General features: G+C 44.5%; 1 protein-coding gene across 2 annotated transcripts in view; it reads left to right on the top strand.

Annotated features, from left to right (window-relative positions):
* Nucleotides 1–20,152, top strand: part of EXOC4 (exocyst complex component 4) — a 396,577-nt gene that overhangs the window by 268,743 nt on the left and 107,682 nt on the right. For both annotated transcript variants that reach the window (XM_030480709.1, XM_030480710.1), the window contains exon 11: nt 11,357–11,576. In XM_030480709.1, the coding sequence (XP_030336569.1) occupies nt 11,357–11,576 (220 nt within the window). The remainder of the gene's footprint in view (nt 1–11,356; nt 11,577–20,152) is intronic.

Here is a 20,152-nt window from a genome sequence, read left to right as displayed (position 1 = left end):
AAACTTAAAACACATCAAATTAGTTTAATTTCATTGATAAATGATGAAGAAGCAGCTCATCAAAGCTCTATTTCTGGCTGAAAGTGGAGTGTGTTGCCATCACTGCTGAGTTGCATGTCACAGCTCTGCTGTCCCCATTCGCTGGGGGTAGAGCAGTTCACTGTTCCTCTTTACGTGGATGTGCACAATTGGGGTTTGTTGGCATCTTAATGATACAGCACCCATCTGCATTATTGAGGATCTCTTGCTTTGCAGATATTCATTGTTTGTTGTAATAGTGGGGGAACTGAGGCTCTTTACACCCGAATCCCAGACTGGTTTGGAAGGGATCTTAAAGCTCCTCCAGCTCCAACCCCCTGCCACGGGCAGGGACACCTTCCACTAGAGCAGGTTGCTCCAAGCCCCTGTGTCCAACCTGGCCTTGAACACTGCCAGGGATGGGGCAGCCACAGCTTCTCTGGGAAAAGTCTGTGCCAGCGCCTCAGCACCCTCACAGGGAAGAGCTTCTGCCTTATATCCAACTTAAATCTCCCCTGTTTCAGTTTGAACGCATCACCCCTTGTCCTATCACTCCGGTCCCTGATGAAGAGTCCCTCCCCAGCATCCTTGTAGCCCCCTTCAGACACTGGCAGCTGCTCTGAGGTCTCCACGCAGCTTCTCTTCTCCAAATAACCTGTAAAAGTTCCTCAATAAATTAGGAAAAGACAAAAACATTTGCCCAGAGGTTTCCTGCTTCCCAGTTCACATTGTAAAGAACATGTACCTGCTCAAAAGGGTTAAAAGGAGGTTCACGGCATATAGGGAATAAAGCTACTTTATATTTGTTCTCAAAATGAACTCGGAGGCTTCATAGCATAGTAAGGAGTCTGTAGGGGGTGAGAAGAATAGAAGTGGAAGTCAGCTCTCAAAAGCACCCGTGTAGGTTGGGCTGAGAGGAGACTGCATTACCCACTGGTGCATATAGCTACACACACAGCTCTGCTGAAATGCAGCCTTGTGTTGGGGAGCAACAACTGCCTGACAGGAGGATGGAGCCAGGAGGGGGCTGGTCTCTGCTCCCAAGGAACAAGGGATGGGACAAGAGGAAACGGCCTCAAGCTGCCCCAGGGCAGGTTTAGATGGAGCTGAGGAACAATTCCTTCCCCAAAGGGTACTCAGGCATTGGAACAGGCTGCCCAGGGCAGGGCTGGAGTCACCGTCCCTGCAAGTGTTCACAGCCCGTGTAGCCGAGGCCTCAGTGCCATGGGTTAGTGGTGGCCTTGGCAATGCTGGGCAACGGTTGGACTGGATGAGCTTAAAGGTCTTTTCCAACCTGGTTGATTCCATGATTCTCACTATGCTGCGGAGGGTCTTTAGGATCTGAACAACGCTCGAGTTTTCAGGTTTGATATAAAAGATGTGGAGCAAACCAAATTTGTCTGCCATAGAGGGGTAAAAGGCCAACACCAAGGGGTGGCTCTTGCAAGGAGCCGCAGACACTACGTTAACATCCCACTCCAAAGCCACTGTTCTCTGCTTCACACCGAGGGGCACTCAGGGAGGTGGTGTGAGCTTATAGATTCCTCTGGTGAGAGTTACACCTTGTGGGATAAATAAATTGCTCCCCAGGTCCCTCCAGTGAGAGGAGTAGTTGAGAAGGAAATGAAGAGGGCAAACAGCAGCTGTATTTTGGTTGTAGAAGACAGGCAAGTCTTCTCTTTACTCAGTGTTTGTTAGCAAGCACTGCCTTCTCATGCTTGTTAAATACTTACAATGCTTGAAATGTGCTTGTTAGGGTGTGTTTTAGGTTGGTGCAGAGAGTCATGTCACAGTTCAGCCCCATCCCAGCCATGTTTTCACCCATAGTTAGGATTCTTGCTTGCTGTTTATTGCAAATAATCAAAAAGCAGATAAAAAACCATCAAGCATCAGGACAGGGTGAGATGACGAGAAGACTGTCAGTGAATCCTATATCTGGATGTACATTTGCAACAACCAAGTGACGATGGTTTGGTGCCTACCAACCACATGTTCCTGGCCCTTTCTGGATGCCAAATAAACCACATGTCACACTTCACTTCCATGTCACAAAAGGGATAAGGACACATCCATTCACTTACCACGGCTTGGCTGATAAACCATAACTCAACCACGGAGATCATCTCTCCACACCCCACACAGATGCCACCTTGGTCTAAAGCAGACCAGTTGTATCACAAGCAAAGCTCCTTGAGAGGGAAGTAAATCCTCAAAACAGTGGCTGCTGCTGCAGCTCCGGCTTCTGCTGCTTTCCCTGTAGCACTCATGGTGCGTATTTCAGGTGCATCCTCATTAACAGAACGAGCTGATGTGATTCACGCTTGAGTTACTCTTCCTTTGCCTTCTAAGAGGCAGCTGTACCATGTCTGCTCACAGAGGGAGCTGCTTATGGGTCTGCCAGATGTATAAATGCTGTATGCAGATTTAATTGCTCTGTTTCATCTGCAGAAAGGGAAATAACATCTTCACAAGAACGGTGCCTAGAGAGGTAAGAGGAATAAAGTTAGATTTTCGCTGCTGTAAATTCACAGGCCAATGGATTGGGGTTTAACTCTGCAGACTGATGCCTTTACAAATTTACAACTAGGCTTAAAATTAGCCCAGTTTCTATTTCTTAAGTAACACAGCCCCATTTCAGTGGTCTGTACAGTATATGCCCCCATGTTTTGCTCAGGATGACAGTGATGTTGAAAGGCATTTCATAGCCTTCATTTCACAGTAACGACTCTGAGTTGTGCCATTTTGTTCCTTTGAAACTCACTTTCACCACGAGGTCACAAAACTCCAAGCTGCTCCTCATTCACATTTACCACCTTTGGAAAGATCACGCCAACTATTAGCTGAGGTTTGGCAGCAGATGGAAATGCAACTGCTTCATGAAGCTCGCTCATGCCCTTGCAAGAGATGAGAGGATAGAGACCATGAGATGCGAGCGTCAGCCCAACCACCAGTGCAGCTACAGCAGCAACCCCGAAAGCAAATGAAAGCAGTTTTGAGGCCGTGAGGATGGGGATGGAAACGTGAGCTGCTGTGCAAATGATGCAGTTGGAAAGGTTGGAATTAGCACGTTAAAATTTGCCATCAAGGTTTGACCTCCCCAACAAAAATCCAGTGTGGTTCCGCTGCTGCTGCTTATGGGTCTGGCTCAAGTGAGGGGCATCTGGGCTGTAGAGTATGAGTATAAAACATATAGAGTATTCTATACATTATGAAGCTTTACTAATTAGTTCTGGCTCTATATCTTGTGGTCCAAATACAGGCCAATATTCCCCTCTGGAGACATCAGAAGAAATTGCACCTGATCTGCCCTAAGAGAGTTGCGCAAAGTCAGAAGGTTGTGGGTTTAAGGTGATAGGTGAGCATTAAATAAGCACTACTTATAGACACAAGAAGATAGCTAAATTATAATTTAATGTTTTTCTGAGCGTATATGGTGTTTGTAGCACCTCAGAGGCAACGAAATACTTACTTTTCTATTACACCTGCATGGGAAGGAAGTCTTTCTTACCTCAATCTCATGGTTGAGCAACTGCAACACAGAAATCAATTCTACAAAGCTCCTGGGTTTTTTTAGCTACTGTTAAAAAATAGAAGTTCTGGATGCTTTCATCTTCCAGTGCTAAAGCTGTCAGCTCGGTGGGGACATACTCAGAAACCTTTACACTAACCAAAAGAGCTATATCGAGTAGTCGAGCTGTTTTTCACATTGGGGATTTCTGTTTGTATAGGGGAGGGGCTGGAGGGACTGAAATGATGGGGACTGACAGCAGAATCTGGCCGTTTGCCTGAAATAACCCATCAACACAGCTTGGCGCTGCAGACACCAGTCTGGCTGCTACTGCCAGTTACTCCTGTTAAGCTGAAACCTTAATATTTTAGTGCAGAATGCCCCAGATTTGGTGTTTTCTGTTAACAGTAGTTATTTTCCATTGAAATTAACCTTCCTGGATGTTTTCTACACTATATAATATTTGAAAATAGCAGAAAAATAGTGCTTTTTTGCCTGTTTACTGGGGTTTTGTCTGGGTTTTGCTATGTTTTTAAATGCAGTTAGTGTAGTTAAATCTCCATTGAGTGTCCCAGAGCTGTTTGCACTTTTTTATGATAATTATAGTTTTAATCATATTTTGGGTCACCTAGAGAAGAGCTTAAACCTTTATTCCTGCTGTTGTCTGCTATATAGAGCTCCCTTTGGACTGATTTCATGCAAAAGCAGCTCTATGATCTTGCATATAGGCACAATATTTATCAGCAGCATGCTCCTCAGTGAAGCATCAATGCTGAGGTAACTGGTGATGTACCCAAAATAATTCTCTGTAGTCAAGTTTTTATGCAAAATAATGAGCTTTCTGTTACTTTAGTACCTATTTGATTGGTATTCATAGAATCATAGAATCCCAGAATGGTTTGGGTTGAAGAACAGTTAAAGCTCATCCAGTTCCAACCCCCTGCCGCGGGCAGGGACACCTTCCACTAGAGCAGGTTGCTCCAAGCCCCTGTGTCCAACCTGGCCTTGAACACTGCCAGGGATGGGGCAGCCACAGCTTCTCTGGGAAAAGTCTGTGCCAGCACCTCAGCACCCTCACAGGGAAGAGCTTCTGCCTCAGAGCTCATCTCAGTCTCCCCTCTGGCAGGTTAAAGCCATTCCCCTTGGCCTGTCCCTACAGGCCCTTGTCCAAAGCCCCTCTCCAGGTTTCCTGGAGCCCCTTTAGGCACTGGAGCTGCTCTAAGATCTCCCCTTCAGGAGCCTTCTCTGTCTCCAGAGCAGAGCTGCTCCAGCATCTCCAGGGCCTCCTCTGGCCTCACTCCAACAACTCCACGTCCCTCTTGTGCTGTTGCCCCAGAGCTGGATGCAGTACTCCAGGTGGGATCTCACAAGAGCAGAGCAGAGGGGCAGAATCATCCAGTAACAAGCTATCTGTGGTCTGTGCTGCAGTGATTTTTTTAACTCTAATTGTATTTGTTGTAAATTTCCCATGTATATTGGTCAGTACTTTTGGTTATGGGAGCAACACTGGGTCTCACTTTGGCAGAGGAGGAGTTAGAGCATGGACCAGACAGTGAGATGGACAAGAAGTGGGTTTTATTCAATTAGATTGTTATGTGAACTGAATATACTGGAATATGTACCCGTTTGGTGGCACATAGTTGCTGAAATAGCCTCTTTTCTTAGCCCTGCTATCACAAGGCTGATAAATTAAGAGTCAGAGCTGTAACTGGTTGGTTATCAAAGAACTTGGCCAGGAGAACACCATCTGTGGCTGTTCCTTCTATTGACCCTCTCCCAAAACGCCCACTGTGGAGATGGGAAGGCTTTCTGGATGGGGAGTGGACAATCTGGGGTCTTCCAGGTGTGTGTCTTGTTTTGAATGTGTCTTCAAACCTTCAAGAAGCTATTCTCTTGGATATTTTACCTCTAATTTCCTTGAGTCTGAACAGCCAGTTTGGGATTTGCCGTTCTGTCAGTAACCAGTATCCAGTTCAAAGGCTTTCTGCTGTTTCCTTAGTATTTCCTTGCTTTGTGTAAGCTCACCAAAAGGTTCATTCCAGGTACTTGGATGTTTAATGAGTAAGACAGAGGGAAGAGAACAGTTTAGGATCATATAAAAATGAAACGAGCTGAAATGTAAATTTGGGCTGAATGTCTGTAAAAATTTTCTTAATGAGGTTTCAGAATATTTTATGGTTTTTTCCTGTCATTCATTTGTTTGAGGAGGGCATTTCAGATAATATTATCATCATCATTAAGAACAGAGTAGTTGTTATGCACTTGCAGTGACACGTCTGCAGCTTCTTTTAATGATATCTTAGAAGACATTTGATAACAAGAAGACAGCAAAAAGCCTTGGGAGGGTGAGAGTTGGAGGTTTCTGTATCAATCCGTGAAGCCTTTTTAGGCTTTATGGGTTTTATTGCACACTTTCAGCCTAGGTAAGACAGGTCTCAGAGCCGATGAAGTTGTGAGTTGGAATGAATTAAATTTGCTGAAATAGTTTGTCTTTTTTTTTGCCTTTTTGAATCCAAATGACTGTCATTTCCAAAAAGATACTTCATTTTCCTGAAAGTGCTTTTGTGTCTAAGGGGAATGCTTAATTGCAGCCGCAAATCACCTCAAATGCTTTCAGAGGAGGATAAAACAAGTTAGAAAGTGTGCATCATTTTGAGAGTGCAGGTTCTGAATGCAGGATAAGATGCAGATTTCTGGGTTTTGACCCAACTGCTCTCTGCAACAACTTCATCCTGCCCACACATCTCATAACAGTGTCCTTCAGAGCACCGACATCCCCTTTTTAGGATTTCACACCATCTACATTGACCATTATCTGGTGACACACCTTGCTCTGAAGTTTTATTCAAGGAAAGCATTTTGCGGGTCAGACATACATGGTGGTTGTGTTAAATAAGTGTAACTCCTGTCCTGGGTTCAGCTGTAACAGTTATTTTTCTCCTTCTTAGTAGCTGGTGCAGTGCTGTGTTTTCTACTTTAGCCTGGGAACAACACTGATAACACCGATGTTTTTAGTTCTTGCTAAGTAATGCTTACTCTGATCAAGGACTTTCTCAGTGTCATGCTCTGCCAGGGAGGAGGGGAAGCCGGGAGGAAGCAGAGGCAGGATACCTGACCCAAACTGGCCAAAGGGGTATTCCATACCATGGCATGTCATGCCCAGGATATAAACCAGGGGGAGTTACCCGGGAGGCCCAGATCACTGCTCGGGTCAGGCTGGGTATCGGTCAGTGGGTGGTGAGCAATTGTATTGTGCATCACTTGTGTTTATTGTTTTCTTCTCCTTTTCCCCTTTCAGTTTTATATTCTCTCCCCTTGTTGTTATTTCCCTTATCATTATTATCATTGGTGGTAGCAGTAGTGGTTTTGTATTATACCTTAGTTACTGGACTGTTCTTATCTCAACCCGTGGGGTTTACATTCTCCTCCACATCCCTCTGGGAGTGGGGAAGTAAGCGAGCGGCTTTGTGGTTCTGAGTTACCGGCTGGGCTTAAACCACGACATTCCTCAGCAACAGGGAAATTTTCCTTCCTGAACGTTCCACATGGCTCATTCTCTCACATTCAGAGAATACACCCCACGGCGTGGTAACCTTTATAGCTTTCTCCCCATTTTTTTTGTGCCAGTGAGAGATGATTTTAAGTGTAGTTGTTGATACTATTTCAGAAACCCTGCTCAATTACAACTGAATGGTTCTTTTCCTAGTGGAATCATCGAAGCAAATGGAAGTGAATCAAAGCTGTTCCTTCAAGGCCTTCTTTATGGCCCCTTTTTTACAGTGAGCTGTATTTCAGATTGCCCTCTTTGGAGAGTAAAAAGAAAATAGTAGGGTATAAAGGGCTCAGTGACAAAGTCTTTCACTATCATAGTGTTTTTTGATGGATTTTTTTTGGTCATGTGGATTTATGCATGTGTGGGTATATCCAAAACCAGTTTGAACAATTGTGTCCCAACCTAACTGCTTTATTCAAATGCCAGTTTTCTCCCCTTTCTATAAGTCATTGACCAAAATGGGATTTCTTATCATGTAACTGGTTCACACTCAGACATAAATGCTGATCTCTAGCATAGCCGTGGATCACATTGCTTTTTTGACATTTTAATAGAATCATAGAATCAGTGAGGTTCGAAAAGACCTTGAAGATCATCAAGTCCAACCATTGCCCAGCACTGCCAAGGCCACCACTAACCCATGGCACTGAGGCCTCGGCTACACGGGGTGTGAACACTTGCAGGGCCGGTGACTCCAGCCCTGCCCTGGGCAGCCTGTTCCAATGCCTGAGCACCCTCTGGGGAAGGAATTGTTCCTCAGCTCCATCTAAACCTGCCCTGGGGCAGCTTGAGGCCGTTTCCTCTTGTCCCATCCCTTGTTCCTTGGGAGCAGAGAGCAGCCCCCTCCTGGCTCCATCCTCCTGTCAGGCAGTTGCAGAGAGCCAGTTGTAAGTTGTTCTTAATGGCATTCTGAGTATTCCTTCTAATACAGAACACATAGGGTACGTCACTGTTGCAGTGTAATACTCTAGAAGGATTCTTGGTGCAAATCTGATGTCCATGTATATCTGGAGCCTTGTGATGCTTCCTTGGTTACCCTGGTCGTGTGCTTGGTGGGGTTTTCCTCCTGATGGGATGAAGATTGGAGCTGCACAGTGGCTGCCTCAAGTGCTCCATTTGCAGAGCAGATGGGGGACTTATCCTCGCTGGCGAAAACATGGTGAGGTCATCTTTGAACCACAGCAGATCAGAGTAGGTTGGCTCTCACTTGTCTTTCTTTTAGGCTGTGCTAAATGGTAACATACTTGCACCATTGGAGTATCAAATCGGTGAACTCTTAGGGCTGTTCCTTACTGTAAGACATCCTCTGCCATGCACACTGCATTTTTCTTCACCTGTTCTCTACTTCCCTTTCCTTTTGTAGAGACCTTTTAATTAAATGAAGACTTCAGAAATTGTCTATTTTTCGTTACCATTATCATTTAATCAAGTTATCTTGAACATTCAAACTTAAGGTCTCTCATCCATATCTTCTAGTCTTCCCTGCTGGGCAGAGTTTCAGTCTTAATAATTTTTTACTGATACCAAGTTTAAATCTGCTTTCCTAAGCTCTTGACCATTTGTTCTTTATCACAAGTGTTGCTGAGCACTCATAAAATCTCTTCTCACAGAGTCATTGCTGTCTAGCAGCTTTCTCATCATCTGTGATTACTTTATGGTTTGTATCAAGTAAAATAGGGATACCAGTATGAAGTGAACCAGTGTTGTCTATATGAAGAAGTTCAAGCCTGTTAGAACATGCCAACCACCTCAGTTCTCTAATCAAGGTAGAGTTTGCTGGAGATCAAGGCCTGGGTCTTTAGGAGAGATCTGAAAATGGTGATTAATGCCAGGTAGTGGGAAACAAAGATTCCTGATTACACTGTTTGCTATCACTGACCTTTCCTATGGCTCACACAAGCAATTTAGTCTCTGGTATAGGAAACACATAGAAACACCATCAAGTTACTGTGGGATAAGGAGTTGCTGTAGGTCAGCACATCTGCGTTCTAATAGTTTTCTTCTCATTTGAATATGACCATTCTCCCTCTTAAAATTTTCTTCTATTTGTGTTGGTTTAAGCAATTTTAAGAACATGCTGGGTTTTAAGTGTTTAAAAGTTGTTCTCTTCACTTCATTGAAGGCTGCTTGTTTCAAATTCAAGCTGTTGTGCCTCTCTTTTCCCATGTGAGAGGTATAATGGTATAATTCATATTCTTTTGTGATTTTAATGCATCAAAAGCACTGGGTAAATAAGCTTATAAAGAAAGAGTGGCAAATTTATTGGCAGGCATGAAAAGATACGGCAAGTTAGTTTAATATGGTCCCATCAACCTTGACAGTGATCCCTTAAGGACATCAGTGGCTGTCACTCGAAGCTGGTGACATTGGGTCTGTTATTTCGGAGATAAGCTCGGTGGTGGTCTCCCTGCTCTCTTCCCAGATGACTCTGCTGTTTCCCTGTTTTATGAAGCTGATTCACATTATCGATCTGCGAAAGGCAGGGAATAAAGCTGCCAGTCTTTGCACTTCTCTCCCCGCAGCATCTCTTTTTGGAGCAGCAGTCTTCAGACTTAACAGAGAATGGGTCCCCCTGCGGAACCAAGAGCTGCATCAGCCCGAATGTGTCACTCTAGACTGATGGAGTCAACGCTGCAGAGGCTTTAGGGAGCAAATTGTTCAGATTTGAAAGAAATCATGCTACTAACATTGACAGGAGCTTCTCAGTCAGCCCTCTGAAGGGAAGCCGCCTCCTCTGGAGTGCTGAACGTGGAGGTAGAAGATTATGGATAATTAAGCAGACCTCATTGAATTGTTGGGAAAATGGTTGGTGATGAGGCACCTCTAATACATGCTGCACACACTGGAACTGTTAGAGATGTTTCAATGGCAAAAGAAGTTTTTCCTAGAGAAGAAGAGGTGGCTTTTCAGGGTGCAGAGCGTGTTGCAATGTATGTTGGGAGATCCAAGGACAAATGATTCTGCTGCTGCTGTGTAGAACAAAGATAAAACCAATCCCAGCCTCTCCAGGAGTGGGATTAAAATATAAATGATTGTGAGAATGAGCAGGGACTGGAGCATCTCCTGTATAGAGACAGGCTGAGAAAGTTGGGGCTGTTCAGCCTGGAGAAGAGAAGCTGCGTGGAGACCTCAGAGCAGCTTCCAGTGTCTGAAGGGGGCTACAAGGATGCTGCAGAGGGACTCTTCATCAGGGACTGGAGTGATGGGACAAGGGGTGATGGGTTCAAACTGAAAGAGAGGAAAATCAGGTGAGATCTTAGGCAGAAGTTGTTCCCTGTGAGGGTGCTGAGGCGCTGGCACAGGGTGCCCAGAGAAGCTGTGGCTGCCCCATCCCTGGCAGTGTTCAAGGCCAGGTTGGACACAGGGGCTTGGAGCAACCTGCTCTAGTGGAAGGTGTCCCTGCCCGTGGCAGGGGGTTGGAACTGGATGAACTTTAAGGTCCTTTCCAACCCAAACCAGTCTGGGATTCTGTGATTCATTATGACTCCTGATCCATGCAATTTTGAAAAGAAGATTGATTTCATTGCCTGGGATACAAGTTAAAGAAATGACAAAGTGATTTCTAGAAGAACCTCCTGTGTGTTAAACAGATGGCATCACTGAAAGAGCTTTTGCAGGAGGAGATGACAAACATCCTGTGTTAAAATATTCCCGGAATCGGCATGCCATTCTGAGTGTGCAGGAATGGGGTCCTAGGATGAAACAATAACACATAATAAAAATATAGCATCATACAGACATGCATAATGCAGTATGATATCAGCATAATACATATGCATTGCTTTTTTCAGTGTTATCTCTGGGCTTCGAGCTGGAATATGCTGCTATTCAGATTAGAGATGGGAGATAGGGAACCTACCTGTGAGAATCAAGTGACCAAGCCAAGAAGGAAGTTTGCCTTTTCAAAGGGATTTCTGGCATCCTCATTGTTTTACTTTTAAAAGACATCTTTCCAGTACATCTCAAATAAAGCAGTTGGTGATTTTTGGATAAATAAATAGGAATTGTGCCTGGTTGTGGATTTTCTCCAATGCCTCATTTTGTCTGTTCTTCTCCAGCCATTGAGTCTTTTTCTCACCAGTTGTTGGCATTTTATCCATTATTCTTTGCAGGCTACCTTATAGACCTTTCCTACTCTTCATGCCTCATGTTGGTACAGTCTATTCCCCCACTGCTGTTGCTTGCCTCTGAGATGTAGGAATGGCAAAGCAACACTAACACATATAGAGTAACTACATGGTTTATTTACATTACATTCTTCCCCTTCTGTTTTCCAGGTTTATCCAGGAGATAGAGCACGCCATGGAACTTGGCCCAAGCAAGCAGTGTCCACTCCGTGAGTTCCTCACCATGTACATCAAGAACATCTTCCTCAATCAGGTCCTGGCTGAGATCAATAAAGAGATTGAAGGTGTCACGAAGGCATCTGATCCCCTGAAAATATTGGCTAATGCGGATACCATGAAGATCCTTGGAGTGCAGCGGCCTCTTCTTCAGGTAGGAGCTGAGTGAAGTGGCAGTGCATCCCTTAGTGTCCATGTCTAGCCATGACCCTGCTATGTATCCAGTGAGGAAAGATGTGGACCTGCTTGAGCAGGTCCAGAGGAGGGCCAAGAGGATACTGCGAGGGCTGGAGCAGCTCTGCTCTGGAGCCAGGCTGAGAGAGCTGGGCTGGGGCAGCCTGGAGAAGAGAAGGCTCCTGAAGGGGAGACCTTAGAGCAGCTCCAGTGCCTAAAGGGGCTCCAGGAAACCTGGAGAGGGGCTTTGGACAAGGGATGCAGGGACAGGCCAAGGGGAATGGCTTTAACCTGCCAGAGGGGAGATTGAGATGAGCTCTGAGGCAGAAGCTCTTCCCTGTGAGGGTGCTGAGGTGCTGGCACAGACTTTTCCCAGAGAAGCTGTGGCTGCCCCATCCCTGGCAGTGTTCAAGGCCAGGTTGGACACAGGGGCTTGGAGCAACCTGCTCTAGTGGAAGGTGTCCCTGCCTGTGACAGGGGGTTGGAACTGGAGGAGCTTTAAGGTCCCTTCCAACACACACAATTCTGATTCTAGGATGCTGTGACCCACAAGGTTGATCTCAACAGTCTGTAACTATGATCTGTTCCACTGTCACTGCTAGTATAGTCTTTCCTCTTCTGATCTCTGTATGCAGCTGTGTAGGTGTACACAGGCTCTAAGTTTTGCTTGTGCAAGAGGACATATCTCTCTTGCTACATATGTCAAGATAACATCATCTTTGCATCTTGCCTGGCACACACCATTCTTAAAGCACCTTTTAGCCATCGCTACAAACTGTTTCCAGCTTTGTTAAACAACTGCCACAGAGGTTTATTTTCAGTAAGGTGTGCCTCCTTAGAAGTTCTGCAAATCACAGAGGTGTGGGATTGGACTAAATACACATGCTAAACTACCAGGAGGAGCAAAGATAGATGAGGTCTACTGCCTCCCAAGGGCAGCGTGTGTGACTGATGTGATGCTGTTGCAGCAAGGCAGCTGTCTTGCTTCCTCAGGCAGATAAGAGAGATTTGGGAGATTTGGCTTTCAGGTTAAAGTATTTATGTGAGAAGCCTCTTTTGAAACAGCTTTTTGGAACTCTAATGTGGAGTAGTGATAATGGCAGCAAGCACAGTTGTCATCCCAACTACGTGGGTAGCAGGACAGTATGGAAGCCTGCCTCCAAATTCTGAGTTATACGTGTTGCATGGGACTGAAAGGAATAAACTCACTGTCATCTCTGACTCTTGCTGTGATTTGGGTCAAGCTCTTTTAATCCTTTTAAATTATTCCTTCTTATCTCTAAACTCACTCTTCGGGGATGAATAATATTTACAAAGTTCTTAGGAAGTAGCATGCATCTCCCAAGGTTTATCTGGCTGCTTTCTATCGTAGTTTATAGCTGTAAAACATGTATATTATAATGATGTATAATAATAGTAATTACTAGTAGTATTGTTATTGGGGAAAATTACTAGGATTTTTGCATGATTTAATGGTCATTAACTCTGTAGCTGTCTGGGTGCTGCAGGTATGGGATGGTTCTTTCAGAGGCAAAGCAAAATAAGATTCCAGTGGTTTCTCAGAAGTCTTTAGAGGGAATAGCTTCCTTAGAAAGGGCCAATAGTGTATTTACGTGATTTAACTCCATGAGTTAAAATGATGGTTTGGAGCAGCACGGCATCCCTGAACTGTTTCCTTCTGAAAGTACAGCCTTCTCAGAAACTCAGTTATTGAAACTCTAAAGCGGAAGAATACAACCCATAGTAAATAATTACCAACATGAAAATTGCTTCTGCCTCAATATTCTCTGGGCACACACAGCATAAGATGAAAACAGAGCATGGACACTGAAGAGGGGCTTTGGACAAGGGCCTGTAGGGACAGGCCAAGGGGAATGGCTTTAACCTGCCAGAGGGGAGATTGAGATGAGCTCTGAGGCAGAAGCTCTTCCCTGTGAGGGTGCTGAGGCGCTGGCACAGACTTTTCCCAGAGAAGCTGTGGCTGCCCCATCCCTGGCAGTGTTCAAGGCCAGGTTGGACACAGGGGCTTGGAGCAACCTGCTCTAGTGGAAGGTGTCCCTGCCCGTGGCAGGGGGTTGGAATTGCGTGAGCTTTAAGGTCCCTTCAACCCCAAACCATTCTGGGATTCTATGGCAGGAGCACATCCGAGAGGGGCTGCGCTGGGGAAGAAATCACAGCCTTACTTTGCGGTTCTCTGCAATGCCAGTTGCAATCACCATTGTAAGTGCCTAGGGAAAAAAGAAATATGCCAGATCTCTGATGCACATGGAAGTCTTCCAAGACTCGATTTGCAGAACAAGGGTTGAAAACATCAATGTTAGGGCAGTTTTGGCTTCCACAACAGGAAAAGTATCTGAAGATTGAAACTATGAGTTACAAATAAAGCAGAACTCTACTGATTCATGGGCCGAGTCCTCTGAAGATGTTATTCAAAGTTCCTTTTGAGAGATCTGGAAACAAATAGGTATATTCTGTGTTGTATTTTGTATTGTTTGCCTTTCCTTTGTTTTCTGAGGTTTAAACTGAGGGAAAGCCCAAACTCAGCCTGTGCAGGCATCTGACCTTATTGAGAGCTGAAAATACTTTATGTTAACATTAACCGATCAGCTTTGGAGCAAGACCAGGGAGGTTGTTAACCTTACAGATTTGGGTTGGGTTCTTAATGCAGTAATGTGTTTTTTGTGGATTGTGGCTTCATTTGTAGCCACGAAAATGTGTTGTATAATATCAATACATTCTCTTAAAGTTCATGCGGGGTTGAAGAGTCAGAATGGTTGGGAATTTTCTCGTCCACTTCCTGTAATTTGTTTCTCATGATGGATGGAAATCATTTTGAACTGGAATTATTCTTGGTCTGAATGTACATGGTCAGAAGGGCTGCCTGTTCCTGGCATTATAGAAGGGTAATTTTGTGAAAGAGAAGAAAAATTGCTGCCTCTTTGAACCAAGTCATCCAAATAGCTCCCTAAAATAATGCTATTGATTTTACATTAAAAGAGAAAAAAAATAAAAGGCTGTTTCTGCATTGACAGTGCTGTAGCCTGAAATCTTTGCCCTTATTACCTCATGGGTACCATGAAAATAGTGTGTGTAGGGAGTGAATGAGCCTGGCACATCTCTCCCAGCACTGTGCTTCTCTTTCCTGTCTTGTGTTATCCGTGTTCATGGTTCAACCATCCCACCCTCTTCTATCCTAAAGATCATTCTGAAGCTCCTGTGGCTGTGATTTGAACACAACTCAAGAATTATCAGTTCCGACTGCACAGGCTGATAAGAGCTGCTTTTTGATAACTATCAGCACATGGTAGAACTGAATTAGCTTATAGATAAGAGGTTTTCTAGCATCCTGTGCCATCGTGTCCTCAGAGATGAATCATCCATTTCTACAAAGATTATGCTTTAAAAAAAACCCAGAAAACATTGTAGATGGTCTTGTTTTCCATTCTTACATCCTAAAACATATAAAATTAGAAATCCTTTTCTTTTTAAGAGTGACTGAATAATCATAGAATCCCAGACTGGTTTGGGTTGAAGGGACCTTAAAGCTTCTCCATTTCCAACCCCTGCCACGGGCAGGGACACCTTCCACTAGAGCAGGTTGCTCCAAGCCCCTGTGTCCAACCTGGCCTTGAACACTGCCAGGGATGGGGCAGCCACAGCTTCTCTGGGCAATAACCCTGAAATTAATTTGCCTCAAAATTACTCTGTATTAAACTTTAGGCTGCAATTGTTTAAATCAATACTAAATTAGGCTACAAGCAGCTCAACAGCTTCTTGTAGCCTCTTCCTGTACTGTTCATGTTGAGGTGATAAATCTTTCCAGCTAGGCGGTCACTACTAATACCAGCCTTAAAAATCTCTTGCCCTGCCTCCATCTGACAAAAAAAGTGCAAGTTGCTCCCATCTTTCCACTCCACAGCAGCCAAGTGAGACTTCTCCTTTAAAGCATAGAATCGTAGAATCATGGAATGGTTTGGGTTGGAAGGGACCTTAAGATCATCTAGTTCCAAGCCCCTGCCATGGGCAGGACCCCTCACACTAGACCATGTCGCCCAAGGTTCTGTCCAGCCTGGTCTTGAACACTTCCAGGGATGTGGCATTTAGCACTTCTTTGGGCAACCTGTGCCAGCACCTCAGCACCCTCACAGGGAAGAACTTCTTCCTTATATCTAACCTGAATGCATCAGTGCGATCGTTGTCTTACAGCAGTATTGTGTGCATGGAGGGTGTGATAGCTCTCTGGCCAAGCTGCAGAAGCTGAAAATCTAGGGAAGAACTCCTTAAAAAGTCAGAGTGTGCAGCTGTTTGCAGGATGATGACTTGCTGGAGATCCCATCACCAATACTGCATATGGCATGCATGTAATCACTCGCTTTTGACTTCCCAACGAGAAGCTTTGGCATGTTTTCTTCCCATCACATTTGTCGTTATTAAGAAGAAGAATGGTCACAGTGAGTCATGTTTAAATGGCTCATCAATAGTGATGGGCACACACTTTGATAGCAAGTAGATATTATTATTTATTAGTATTAGTTGTCTTTTCAAGCTGGCTTCCAGAGATCAAAATCCATTACGGAGCAGGCATGGTTGGTCAATTGGGTATTTCCCATGGAAGTATGACTTTTGAGGCAGCACCTGTGGTTCTGGTCTTCCTGTTTCAGTGTTTTTACAGTGACATGTTGTCTAAACCAGCATGGAGTGCTTTACAGATGTTGTCATCCCTTGTGTCTATCTATCTGTTTCCATCACACAGCCAATATGTCAAGAGGTTAAGACCCACCGACTGAGTCCATGGCAGAATTTCTAGCTGAATCTTCTGTTTCAGTTTGCAACTAGAGACAAAATTACCTCTCCATGGAAGTCTGAATCTCCCTATTGCTTTCAGTATTTCTTTAGCTAATTTTTCCTCTGGGGGGAACATTTACTGTGGTTACTGCCTTTTGTGGAAGCTTTTACAAGGCTCCCATGTAAGTCATCTGCAGATGTGTAAGTTCTCCACTGAGGCTGATCATGAAGAGTTTTATAAAAGCAATTACTAGCTTTAGGCAAACTGTTATGGCAGTGCTTCAATTCATTTTAAAAATCAAGTTTAATTTGCACATTCAGTAAAGCCCAGGTAGGAAATGGCTTTAAGTTGCATATGAACACATTGAAGCAGCACACCTTGCAGGCAGGATTACTTTCTTCCTCTCTGGATGTGCAAAAGCAAAGTCATGTTTCACAAACCATCTCACAGATGTGGCTCATGTTTGACCTGAAGGAAACACTCACATGGTTGAGGTCTCTGTAACCTATTAATCCCTGCAGTCGCTGGGTGTCTCTTCCATGGATGAGTGCAGTCTTGCTTTGGAGTCAGATAGAATCTCTGTAACCCTCATTTGTTCAGCATTGAATCCAGGTTAATATTCCCCATCTCCCATGACCTGAGGCTCAACGCCAAGCTGGTCTTGGCCATGTGGTTTCTATCTAGAACATGTGAGAACTGTTTTCCTATTTAAACAAACTTATGCAGAGCTGCTCAAATCACAACTGCTCTACCTAGATCATGCTCTGTTAGAAACTAGCCTAAGTCTTCATTGAAAGCAATTAGAGTTGGGTGCAAAATGTCTTTGATCATGGTCTTACATGAGACCACCAACTTGGTTTGTTCACTTCAACAAATATTTGACCACAGTTTTTGGCCTATGCCAATGCATGTTGGATTTGAACTTCTTAAATGATGGTTACTCTTATTTCCAGGTCATTTATAGCCATTAATTGAGTATTTTCCTATCTGGTATCATACTATTGTCATTATGTTAGTTGGAAGGGGCCTCTGGAAGTTGGTCTCATCTGCCTAAAGGTCTGACCAGAACCGAAGCCTGGTCAGCACCAGGTTAGGTCAATCATGGCTTTGTCTCAGCGAGTCGTGAAAACTTCCAGAGATGGAGATCCTCTGGGCAACTGCACTGCTCTCCAGCTGGAAAGCTGTTCTCCTAGCCACAGTTTTTGGCTGCTGTTCCACATTATGTCCTATGTATGTTATATAGAACAGACCAGGAGTCTTCATTTAAATCATGTATTATTTTATATGAGGAAATGTGAAGTCTACACACAGCGCAGCTCTTGCAACTCTGTAAGGCACATTAGGTGTGAAGCAGAATAACTAATCCAGTGACCACATTATGGCCTTCACCCTTCTACTTGTGGTTGTGTCTTGTTAGGGCTGATCTCTGGTTTAAACTATTCCAGTGTTATTAAAATACACCTCCCTAGGGTCAGCCTAGCCACAATGGCCTTGACATGACTAGAGATGAAAGTGTGTGTGGAGGGTTTGTATCAATGAGTCTAATCAAAAGATGTTATGGACAAAGCAGACGAGTTCATAAAGAGAGATCACCCAGTCTCGTACCTCTTAGCAATTACGTTGTGCTTTTGATTAGAGAATCTTAAACGTTTTTTCAAGTATTTAATTTAATTGGGAAAACTTGCTATTCAAAGACTGCCTTTTCTAACACAGCTTTGCCTCTAACCTCTGTCTTTGTAGCACATCAGCCAATATCATTCCTAGGGTCCAATACTTCAGCATGAATTCATGTCATTAGCTTGCCTCGCTCAGGGTTGTGTCTGATAAGTTGTTTTAGAAGATGACCTGCGCCAGGAAACCTCTATTTCCAACCTTAAGTTCTGAGTTTGACCAAAAGTGATGACCTGACCTGAATGTTCTTGGGAACGTGCAGCTTCAGGTTGGAAAACCACAACTTCATGAGCTCGTGGTGCTGAGAAACCTGGTTGGAATGGGGTCAAACCTTGTGTTTTCAGGGTGGGTTGGAGGGTGCAGACTGGGTGCTGTCCCTTTTGATCTTCCTGCAGCAAGATTTTTTTGGTGGACAAGCTAGAGAGAAGTAATGGTTTCTGACACATCTGCTGGCAGGGACTGAATTGCATTAGCGCACCGTCAATCCCATCTTCTAAGAGCTGTCTTTATTGACACCTATTTGACTTTACTGGCTATCAAAGGCATCCTCAGGTTTTGGCCTGCATGGGAAGAGCAGCAGGCAGCCAAGGGGGAGGTGGATAACTGCATGGCCAACATGAATCCGTGGGGATCAGCTGCTCTGAGGGAGCAGAAGGGGCATAAAGCCCTCGAGGTCACCCTGGGAGTTGGAGTGGGTGAGGATTGACTTTGCCTCTCTTCATTTTCTGTCTCTCTCTGTTTTTTATGGTCATTAGTCTGATCAGTGGGACTCAAGCCAAAGAGGAAAGAGAAAGATACTCCAATTCCTGTGTGCTGGAGATGGCTGGCAAAGGAAGAACAAAGAAATAGGGGGAAAAAAGAGAAATAAAAGATAGCTGTCACTGTCGTCTTGGTCTCGAAGATTGACATCTCACTAGCAGGTCCTGTCTGTCTCATTGCAATTCCCTGTACAGCTTCTGGACGAATCCTGTCTCCATAAATGCAGTATCTATTGAGCTGCCAAGGCTTTTATGCTTTTTCTTTTGTTCCTGAATTAATATGAGATTTTAGGGCAGTGGGAGAAAGCACATGCATATACTGCTTCATTCTTTCCCATTCTTTCTGATAGGGTTTTATTTTTAAATCCTGCCGTCATTGTGCATCCAGTGATTTCTGGCTTGGACAGAAGTCAACAGGAATTTAGGTTAGATGTAAGGCAGAAGCTCTTCCCTGTGAGGGTGCTGAGGCGCTGGCACAGACTTTTCCCAGAGAAGCTGTGGCTGCCCCATCCCTGGCAGTGTTCAAGGCCAGGTTGGACACAGGGGCTTGGAGCAACCTGCTCTAGTGGAAGGTGTCCCTGCCCGTGGCAGGGGTTGGAACTGGAGGAGCTTTAAGGTCCCTTCCAACCCAAACCATTTTGTGACTCTGTTGCATGCAATAAGTCATGCATGGAGGCTTTGGGAGATAGACCAGTGTGGTGCTGGGAGTGCCTCCAAGATGTTGAGCACATCAGGACTTGCAGCGCTGTCAGTGAGCTGCAAAGAAGCATCTATATCTTACAAGATAAACTTCTTTAAGTATATATATACTTCTTTAAGTATTTATACTTCTTTAAGAAAGACATGGAGATGTTGGAGCAAGTCCAGAGGAGGGCTGTGAGGATGATCAGGGGCTGGAGCACCTCCAGGGCCTTGGGCGACATGATCTAGCATGAGATGTCCCTGCCCATGGCAGGGTGTTGGAACTGGATGATCTTAAGGTCCCTTCCAACCCAAACCATACTATGATGTTCTCATTAAGATGAACCCTTTTAAAGGACCTTTGCTGATGTGGTATTAAGTGTTCACCCTCACCCTTGTCTGCATGACTTTTTTTCAGTGGCAGTCGAGCAAGTGTTCGCTAGACCAGTAAAACCACTAAAACTTCCTTGTGAGGTATTTTTATTCTACTTTCCCTTCTTGCAGCCATATTTTCCTTCACAAGTTGGAAGTGAACCACAAGTATCTGCCCCAGCCTCGGTCACAGGCCTTGATTGATTATTTTAATTACCCAAAACAACCCAGACAGGCTCCTGCAGCTGTAGTATTGCACTCATAAATACTCATTTTGCCTCACATGGC

This window comes from Strigops habroptila, chromosome 3 (assembly GCF_004027225.2).
Source record: "Strigops habroptila isolate Jane chromosome 3, bStrHab1.2.pri, whole genome shotgun sequence".
Taxonomy (NCBI): domain Eukaryota; kingdom Metazoa; phylum Chordata; class Aves; order Psittaciformes; family Psittacidae; genus Strigops; species Strigops habroptila.
Note: the sequence above shows the minus strand (reverse complement) of the source record. Positions and strands in the feature narration are given on the sequence as shown.